The sequence below is a fragment of the Aptenodytes patagonicus genome, chromosome 4 (assembly GCF_965638725.1).
Source record: "Aptenodytes patagonicus chromosome 4, bAptPat1.pri.cur, whole genome shotgun sequence".
NCBI classification, from domain to species: domain Eukaryota; kingdom Metazoa; phylum Chordata; class Aves; order Sphenisciformes; family Spheniscidae; genus Aptenodytes; species Aptenodytes patagonicus.
The window spans coordinates 69542443-69552562 of record NC_134952.1 but is presented as its reverse complement, the minus strand read 5'-3'; the positions used below and the strand labels follow the sequence as shown (position 1 = coordinate 69552562).

The 10120-nt window shown below is 58.5% G+C and overlaps 1 protein-coding gene across 1 annotated transcript; it reads left to right on the top strand.

Annotated features, from left to right (window-relative positions):
- The first annotated feature begins 5847 nt into the window (after positions 1-5847).
- POU4F2 (POU class 4 homeobox 2) lies at positions 5848-7542 on the top strand. Its single transcript, XM_076337662.1, has 2 exons — positions 5848-6165; positions 6601-7542. Exons 1-2 carry the CDS (start codon positions 5848-5850, stop codon positions 7540-7542), a joined length of 1260 nt encoding a protein of 419 aa, XP_076193777.1.
- The last annotated feature ends 2578 nt before the right edge of the window (positions 7543-10120 follow it).

Below are 10120 nucleotides of genomic sequence, written 5' to 3'. Positions count from 1 at the left end.
GAGATCAGCCAACACCTCGCATGGTGGAAGGGGGAGAAAAGGAACTCAGATTTACCTTGAAAACACTGCAGAAGAAGATGGAGGACACTGAAAATTTGGAAGGGCTAAGAGCTCTGAGCTGAGAACATGCCCATGTTGATGACCAAATGGGAAATCGAAATATTTTCTCTGAGTTAGAGCAAGTCCCAAAAGATAGCTGACATGCAAGCACCGTCTTTTGTCGCACCGACTGCCTGCCACCAGCCTCCGGGCACAGGGCTTGGCTGTGTGGCAGCGACGTGCTGAACATGCGCGTTCTCCTTGCTCCATTTAAATGGCATACGGAGGTAGAGAGGAATTTCATGCTTAATTAGGGGATGTGTTTGGAATATGATTTGTGATAATACATTTATAACAAGGGAAATTAATGAAAATAATTAATGAAGGGTAATCTAAGATACCAGGGTTTTGTCTAAATCAGCAAGAATAGAGTCCCAAGGACATCCACAGTGTGATTTATAGGATTTTTTCTTTAATGATCCATGAGATCTTAATGTTTTCAGTGCAAGGAGTGGTTGGGGAAGCGGTTAGGAAGGGATCCCACCTGTGAGGCTATTTGTAAGATAGGTTCCTGTGAGAGTTAAACCTGAATTTCTTACCTGCTTTGTATTGTCTGATATTTCTTTTCCTTTAGAAGCCACTTTAGGTTTCCCTCTTTACGATTTTATCTTTATCTGCAAGGAAACGCAGTGAAGTTTGCCTCATATCCAGCTGCTTTGACTTTACACAGTGTTTGGACAGCAGGCGTATCTCAAAAAAGCCTCAAACCAACAGAAACACAGGCAAAAGCACAGCCTTGCAGGATGCTCAAGACCCTTGAGCTATGAAGCGTACGATGGAAACTTGAATTAAAATGGATGCATTAAAAATAACTTTTGTACAGAGCCATGGCAATCCAAGCGGATGATGTACGGTGCTGATATCAGCTGTCGTTAAATAGCACGGGACAGGAGAGTCACCATTGCCACTGGTGTTAACCAAGGCTACGGATGGAAAAGGCCATTCCTGAGGCCTCCAAGGCTGCCAGAGCTTCGTGAGAGCCCAAGGAGGCGTGAGAGCACCTGTACAAAGCCCTGTACAAAGGCAGGACCTGCCCTCCACCTCCAGCCAGCTTTCACCCTCCCTCCTGGAAAAGTACTTTTTGGATGGTGCCCTGGGTACTGTGGGGAACGTGCGATGTAGGCGAGCAGAGGAGAGGCAGCGCGAGCCGGACGGCTCCTGCTTAGCAGTCTGCTCACATCTTTCTCCCACAAAGAATATTCAGCTTTCTTTGTCTAAAATGTTGAGTGGTTATGAATAGTAAGGATAGACTATCTGTAATTATTTTTAAATTATTAATGGTTTTGTTAGATCCCTTCACTTTTACATTAGGTTTCTGTTAATGTAAGTTAAATCAAAATGTACTTCAGTTTCCAGGCAGCTCCCAAATGTATTTTTCATTCTTTCATAACATTACTTCAACTTCTCGATGAGGTGTCTATGATAAAGTTTGCTCCCGAGACGGCAGACTCCCAGTCCTAATGAATTCAGCGAAAGGCTCGCCAAGCGGGGTCTCATCAGCCAGGCGAGATGGCAAATGAGGAGGCCATCTCTGCATTGCCAGTTAATATACTACCCCCAGCTAGCAGGTGTCATACCCTATTCATAAGAAGGACTGCGGAGGCCACAGGGGTGTCATCAAAGACAAGGGGAGAGTTTATCAGAATAACCGAGTTACTTTATTGGCACTTTCCATTACGCTTAGGAGACTCGGGTTGTTACGCCAGACACTCCTGATCAGAAAATATGTGCCTCGCACCTCGCTCGGGGCTCAGACCTCGCAGGCAGTGAGGAGAGGGTACCGCACGCCACCCTGCCCGCATCCCTGCCCCAGGAGATGCTCTCAGCCGAGGGGGGGGCTCAGCGCCGGGCGACCCCGAAGCAGAAACGCGGTCTTCTCCGGAGACCCCCTCTCCTCCCCTCGCCCCTCGGCCGGGAGGGGTCCGGGGGCTGCGGGGGGCCCGGGGGCCCGCCGGGACGAGCCGGCCACTTCTCGCCCGCCCGCGCCTGCCGAGAGGAGCGGCGTTGGAGAGAGGAGCGTGCGGAGTCAAACGCGTGCGTTCAACACAAACGCCACGAAAAATGCCTGGATAAATTATGCAGAGGGATTTCTGGATTTCTTTCAAGTAATTAAGTTTCGATTTCTTGCATTTATTTTAGTGCCAGGAAGCACGAGGCGCCACGGACGGCAAAAATCTTCATTGATCGTTCCGGGCTTTAAGTTTGACTTCGTGACTTGACTTGGCTTGCGGCGGCAGCGCGGCCCCGGCGAGGCCGAGGGGCCGGCGGGGGCCGGCGGGGCCGTCCCGCCCCGGCAGGCGGCGGGGGGCGGCGGGGGCGCCGCGAAGGGTGCCCCCCCCGGTGCCTGCCCACCACCACGCACCGGCCCCGCAACCAGATTTGGAGGGGGGGGAGAGGGGGAGCAGGAGCCGGTGCAGGCAGCGATGCCGGGCTGGGGAGAGCGAGGGTGCTGGGGGTGCGGAGGCGCCGCCGAGGGTGCGGGGCTGCCCCGACGGGGCGTCCCGGCCCGGTGGCTGCCACGGCTCCGCGGGTTGCGGCTGTCCGCACCCACGGTGCCCCCGCGGCGGCGGGGCCGGGACGCCCTCCGCCCCCGGAGCCCCGGGGGAGCGGCCCGGAGGCGGCGGGGGCCGGGGGCGGTGTGGGGCACCGGGGCCGCCCCTCCGGCAGAGCCGGGGCGGGCGCTGCCCTGCGCTCAAAACAAAGGTAGAGTTTGCTCAAAGTGTAGCCCGCATCTTAATGGATTAAAAATTCATAGGGCGCATTAGGTTCGGTAAAATATGAATGCGCGTCTTTAAATTTTAATCGTAAATCAGAACATGGATACATGAGAGGCGACAGTGATTTCTCCCCAGATGTCTGCGTGGGTCAGGGCGTGGGCGTGGGTAAGGGGGCGGGGGGGGGGCTCTCCTTTTATTTAGGCAGCCCACTGATGCGCAGAGCCGGCTGCAGGGCCCGCGGCCCCGGAGGGCCGGCGAGCTGCCGGGGGGCGGCGGGGGCTCCGCGCCTGCTGCCGCTCCCCCCGGCGTCCCTCACGACACCGGGCGGGGGGGGGCAGCTGAGCATCGCGGCGCCTCTCTCCAAAAAAAACCCCAACCCAACCAACAAAACAAAAAAAAAGGGGGGGGGGGGAGGGAAATGCAGCGTTCGCCGGGCGGCGGTGCCGCGGGCAGGGCGCTGCCGGCAGCGGGGTACAGCGGCAGCGCGGCGCTGCGCGGGGCCGGGGCCGGCGGCGAGTCCCTGCAGCGCGGAGAGCCACCGGCAGGCGCGGCCTCCGCGGGGACCCCCGGGGTCAGCCCCCGGGCCCGGCACCGAGGAAAGTTTGCCCAGCTATTCCGCCGCGCTGCTCCGCACCCCGCTGCACCCCCGTGGCGGCCGTTCGGAGCGGCGATAAGCGCTCAGCGTTTTGGAGATCGGTTGTCAGTTGCTATTAAAATCAAGATTAATTCATATTAACGATATGCATTCTCAATCCTCCCGTGTGACAGCATACATTAGAACAACTATTGCGAGTAATTAAACTCAGTGCGGGAGGGGTTAAACGTATAGCGTGGAGAGGTTTTCTCCTCGCCCTTCTCTCTGCCAAAGTTCAGCCGGAGAGCCGGGCGGGCAAAGCCCCTTCCGCGGCTCCGCGCACCCGGCGGGCTGGCTTCCCTCGGACTTCCCAGCGCCAACGAGGTATTTTCTTCTTCTTCTTCTTCTTCTTCTTTTTTTTTTCTTATTTCTTTCTTTCTTTCTTTCCCCAGCAAGCGGGAGATTTTCCTCACTTGCCCGCACACCTCCTGGCACGCCCGTGCTGAAGCGCGAAGGGTGGCGGCGGCTGCCGGGGAGGCGGAGGCGGGGGCGCAGGAGCGGCCCGGCGCGCTGCAGGGACTCCGGCGGCGGGGGGCGGAGGGACAGCTGCCTCCCCGCCAGCCGCTGCCCGCCGCGGGTGGGCCGCGCCTCGCGTGGGCCCTGCCCGGGATTTACTGCAAACAGGCAAAAATATTATCGATGGCTTTTTCTCGGGCGTTGGAGATGCTCGATGCCTTAGACTAATTAGACGAGCCAAAAGCCTTTTGAAGATTAAGCAAATTGGACAACCCTTGTTAATTAGAACATAATTTAAAGTTTGAAATTATATCACTCATGAAGTAGCCTAATTAGTATGACGATATGTTAATAGCCTACTGAGACACGAAGCGCGGAGGTTTGGCATGAACTCCTTAAAGGCTTGCAAGAAAATCCTCTTTCCTATGTTGTCATTAATAAAAGATTTCTATAGACTTCAGCCTTTCAACGGTGACATACAATTTATAGTACACACAATGCATTAGCCCATAGTGCTGCTCAATTTTTTTACTATTATGAAAACTAATAAATTCGTCAAGCTGAATTAAGCATACAAATCAGATGAGGCATAACAGATTACATATTGAAGCGCTGTGTCTCCCGAGCCTAAATGAAATTTCAATCTAATAATTCCTTCCTGGCCCGGCCATAATTTGTTTAGAGATGTTGTTCTACTTCTTTCCAAGCGCTATTCGCACCATAATTAAATGATACTCAAGCTTTTAACTTTGATTTATTTCATTTCTCCGAGCTGGCGACAGTGAGAGCTGATACAATGTAATTTTTTTTATTTCCCTTAAAATTACCAAGTCTGCTGTTTAGGTGAGAAATTAAACACCTAAGCACTTATTTTAACCTTCCTGCTGCAAAGTGAAATTCATGGAAATAAACGCGGCCACCTTCAGTAAAACTGACTTTTCCCCGATTTCTTTTCTCCCTCTGTTTTGTTTTGGGTTTTTTTTTCTTTTCTTCTTTTTCGAAGAGAGAGGCAGGGGGAAGTTGGCGGGACAGCGGTGCGCTTTTGCAGGAGGATCCCTCCGGCTCCCCGCCGATGGGGGACAGACCCCGGCCGCCGCTCCCTGAATTTCCCTCCGCGGCCCCGCGCAGAGCCTGGCGGCCAGCGCCCCCCGCCGCCCCCGCCGCCCCCCGCCGGAGCGGCGAGCCGTGCCAGGGCAGCGCCCGGGACACTCTTGGGCTGTGGGCTCGTTGTGAGCCCGGACGGGACTTTCCTCTTCTTTCCTTATTTTTTAATTTTTTTTTTTTTTAAATGGAGGGTGGATGTGGGGCGGCAGGGGGGGTCGCTTCCCCTTTTTTTTTTGCTTTTTTGGCTTTTTCCCTCCCCTTTCCGGGAGGCTGCGGGGCGCGGCGCGGCGGTGAGTGTGGGAGCACGCGTGGGCGTGGGCGCGGGGGCGGCGGGGGGCGGGCAGGGAGCGGCGGAGGAGGGGGCCGGGGCCGAGGAGGCAGGCGCGGAGGGCCCTTCCCGAGGAGTTGGGCTGTAGTGACAGGCGAGAGGGGAGGGGAGGGAGGGGAGAGAGTAAAACCCACCGGCGCGGCGGCGGGGAGGGCACTTCGCGACAGGCGAGGGCCGGCGCCGGAGCGGAGGCGGCGGCGGACGGCGGCGAGCGCCCGGGCGGAGGGCGGGCGGGCGGGCAGGCGGGAGGCAGCCCGCGCATCCCCCGCGCATCGCCGGCTCGCCGGAGCCGCCTCTCCCGGCCGCGTCCTCCCCGGCGGGGCTCGGGCAGCCGGCTGGGGGGCGAGTGGGATTTTTTTTTTTTTTTTTTCTTTTTTCGGGGGGTGGGGGCGCGGGGGGGGCCGGGGCTCCTGTGGCTTTTCCGGGGGGTCCGGGCCCCCGGCCCCGCGCCCCTGCCCTCCTCCGTCGGCCGCCTGCCGGCGGTCCGGGCCGCGGCGGCGGCGAGCACCATGATGATGTCCCTGAGCAGCAAGCAGCCCTTCGGCCTCCCCCACGGCGGCGGCAGCGGCGGCGGCCTCCACGAAACCAAGTACTCGGCCCTGCACACCGCCTCGCCCTGCCCCTCCGCCGGCGCCGCCGCCCCCGCCGCCAGCTCCCCCAGCAGCACCGGCACCGGCGGCTCCGCCGGGCGCGGCTCCGGCTCCGGCTCCGGCCCCGGCTCCGGCTCCGGCCCCGGCAGCGGCGGCTCCGGCTCCGGCTCGGGCTCCGGCCCCGGCGGCGGCGGCGGCGCGGAGGCGATGCGGCGGGCCTGCCTGCCCGCCCCTCCGGTAGGTGCCCGCCGCCCGCCGCCCCGCTTTAAGGGGAGCCCCTCGGCGGCCCCACGGATCCGCCTGATGATTTTTTCATGGCCGCGCAGCAAATCACCCGGCGCCGCCGGGCGCTCGCCCAACTTATGCATGCGGCGGCTCTTGCCGCCCGTATTAATTTTTATGACCTGGGATGCTGCGTGCGGCTGGTGCGTGTGTCCGTCCGTCCGTCCGCCCGTCCGCCCGCCGCTGGCTGCCTCTGTGCGAGCGGCTGCGCGCCGCGCCCGCTCCCTCGCCCCGCTCGCTCCCTCTTCTCCTCTCCCCCCCCCCCCCCCCCCGCCCCTTCTCCAGGATTTCTCTTTTAACATGCTGGGAAGGTTTTAGTGGCACGGCGGAGTGCGCGGGGAGGCGAATTCCCTGCTGAGCGTTATGTGTGCCTTCTATTTGCAATTGCAGAGCAATATATTCGGCGGTCTGGACGAGAGCCTGCTGGCCCGCGCCGAAGCCCTGGCAGCGGTGGACATCGTCTCCCCGAGCAAGAGCCACCACCACCACCCGCCGCACCACAGCCCCTTCAAGCCGGACGCCACCTACCACACCATGAACACCATCCCCTGCACCTCGGCCGCCTCCTCCTCCTCGGTGCCCATCTCCCACCCGTCCGCCCTGTCGGGCACCCACCACCACCATCACCACCACCACCACCACCACCACCAGCCCCACCAGGCGCTGGAGGGGGAACTCTTGGAGCACCTGACGCCGGGGCTGGCGCTGGGGGCCATGGCGGCCCCCGACGGCGCCGTGGTCTCCACGCCGGGCCACGCTCCCCACATGGCCGGCATGAACCCCATGCACCCGGCGGCGCTGGGCATGGCCCACGCCCACGGGCTGCCGGCCCACATGGGCTGCATGAGCGACGTGGACGCCGACCCCCGCGACTTGGAGGCCTTCGCCGAGCGCTTCAAGCAGCGCCGCATCAAGCTGGGGGTGACCCAGGCCGACGTGGGCTCGGCGCTGGCCAACCTGAAGATCCCGGGGGTGGGCTCCCTCAGCCAGAGCACCATCTGCCGCTTCGAGTCCCTCACCCTCTCCCACAACAACATGATCGCCCTCAAGCCCATCCTGCAGGCCTGGCTGGAGGAGGCCGAGAAGTCCCACCGCGAGAAGCTGGCCAAGCCCGAGCTCTTCAGCGGCGCGGAGAAGAAGCGCAAGCGGACCTCCATCGCCGCCCCCGAGAAGCGCTCGCTGGAGGCCTACTTCGCCCTCCAGCCCCGGCCCTCCTCCGAGAAGATCGCCGCCATCGCCGAGAAGCTGGACCTCAAGAAGAACGTGGTCCGCGTCTGGTTCTGCAACCAGCGCCAGAAGCAGAAGCGCATGAAGTACTCGGCCGGCATCTGAGCCGGCAGCGGAGGAGAGTCAGCAGCAGCACCGTCGTAAAAAAAAAAAAAAAAAAAAAATTAAAATTAAAATTAAATAAACAACAGCAACACAAAAAAAAGGAAAGGAGGAAAAAAAAAAACCAACCCGCCCCACCGCCCCCAGCCCACCCCGCCGCCCGCCCCGCGCCCAACTTTCGGGGGAACTTCCCCGCGGAGCCGCCGCCCGGACCCGCCCCGGCAAGTACCGCTGGTTTTTATTCTTAACAGACCTCGCCTGGGTGCAAGCGCGAAAGGTGCCCTTCGCAGCGGTGTGGCCGCCATGTCATGGCTTTCTCGGGACCCAAACTTGAATCTAGAGTTGAGGCTTGCGCCGCGAGAGACGTCTCAAAAGTATTTTGATTTAAATAATAATAATAATGATTTAAAAAAAAAAAAACAGATGGCAGGTTTTTCTGCATTTACACTGCGTATTATAAATATATAAATATATATATATTTTTACTGTGGTTATTATCCTTTTCCTTCTCTGAAGTTATAACGCTTAGGGAAAGAGCTGATCCTGCTGTGTTCACTGGTCTTCAAAAGCTATTATTAGATTACTGCCAAACAACCCCTTGTAAATTATTAATTTATCTCTCTAGCAACTTCATTTTGTGCTCATTCTAATTAATTACACCTCTTTAATCTAAGTCTTGATAAAAGTAAAAAAAAATGGATAGTGAGAATCAAATATTTTGTGTTGGTAGGATTTATGAACGTGAGCTTTTCTCTTCTTCTTCTCAACGTCCCTTTTGGCCATCTGTAAATTGTCACCTGAACCTAAGGTATTTCTCTGGCGAGTATTCTTATTCGTACGGCGTCGGCACCCTATAGTAGATGTCCTACATTATTTGTGTAGCCTGATTCACTGTCCGAGGTATTTGTTTACCGCGTTACATATTTAATGGGGATTCCCATATTGTCCCCACGACACGTTGCTCCCGAAGCGAGAAAGGACGTGGCCGCGTAGGTGACAGCGTGGGGGGGATTTGTCGCTTCGGGTTTCTTGCCAGCACAATATCCGTCTTTCTCGATTTCGAAGCTGTATCGCGACGGTGTTCAGACCGGCTCGGTTATTTATCTATCTATCTAGCTGTCTATCCGATTGCTTATTTATTTATTTATTTGGTCGGTCGGTTATTTATTACCTTTAATCGCAATACTTTCCCACGGAGGAAAGTCCCTGTTGGAGGTCTGTTTGTAGAAAAGCCAAATTTAAATTTGTAGGAAAGGGAGCGAGCGAGCGAGGCTGCACTGCTTGTAAATTCACAAATGGTTTGGTACATCTCTTTTGGAACAACAACAATAAAACGAGGGTACTCGGTCGGGTACCTGTATGTATTGTAAATATTTCATTGGCGTTGACGCACATATAGATATATTCTTACAGATTCCGCTGTATCGCTGTTCTATCCGAGACTGTTTGAAGTCTTAAGTTCTGTACATGATCCGATTTCGTTGGGTTTTTTTGGTTAATAGGAGGTTTATTTATTCTAGTAATGTACTAAGTTATTTTTAAATGTTGTTAAATCGTCTTTCATTAAAAAAAAAGAAAAAAGGATTTTAACGTTTTATTGGCAAAGCGCGTTTGCTGCTTCTTGTTTTCCACCGCAAATCTCTGCCCGAGCTCAACGCCGCCTCCGGGGCGCGGGATTCGCTCAAACCCCGCGGCCAGGAGGGGGTTTTGCTCCCCCCCCCCCCCCCCCGCCCGCACCAGCGCGGCGCTGCCCGGCGTGCGGCGCTGCCTGCGAGCGGGGGGGGGGGGGGGGGGGGGGGGGCCGGCTGCGGCCCCCCCGGGGCGGGGAGGCGGGGGGCGGCCCGGGGGGTGCCGGCGCTGCCGGCGGCAGCACCACGGACAGCTCCGCTCCGCTCCGCGCCCCGCCCCGCCCGCCGAGCGCCTGTCGCGGGTGAGCGTGTGCGTGGCTGTGATTGTGCGGGGGGCGGGGGGGGGCCCACGCCGAGCCCCCGCTACCCGAGCCGCTCTCCCTCCCGGCGCGGGGAGTCAAAGGTGCCACGCAGGCACACGCGCAACAAAAACAAAAACAAAACAAAAAAAAGGGGGGGGGGGGGGAGAAAAAAGTGATTTCCCCGCGTGGCGCTCACAAAAGCCGGGGAAACCCGACGGCGGCGGGCGGGGAGGGGGGAGAGGAGATCATACACGAGCCGCTATTAAATATTCATATTTCCGCCCAGCCACCAGCTCCAGCTGCATCTTCAAAGCCGCCCGGGCACTCCGAGGGTGCCGGCCTGCCCCGGCCGGGGCGGTGGCTCCGCGGGCGCGGAGGGGCGCGGGGGCAGCGCCTCGTCCCCCCCGGCCCGGCCGGCACAGGTCTCCCCCCCCTCCCGGCCCTCCGCGGCCCCGGCATGGCCGGCGCTTGTCGCTGTCGTTACCGTCATTGCTACCGCAACGGTACTGTACGATCCCGCGGGCGCGCAGGACTCCCGCGGGGGCGCAGCCCGGCTTGTCTTCTCCTTCAGCCGCCGCCGGGGCTGCAGGTACGGGGCGGCAATTTGGGACGGGGTGGCGCTGTCCTTGCGCCGAGCCCGCGCGCCCCTGC

Bases quoted from the DNA above. Each gene is read 5' to 3' on its own strand.
- POU4F2 (XM_076337662.1), top strand. From the start codon at position 5,848: ATGATGATGTCCCTGAGCAGCAAGCAGCCCTTCGGCCTCCCCCACGGC. The intron at 6,166-6,600 runs GTAGGTGCCCGC...TTGCAATTGCAG, and splicing joins CCTGCCTGCCCGCCCCTCCG to AGCAATATATTCGGCGGTCT.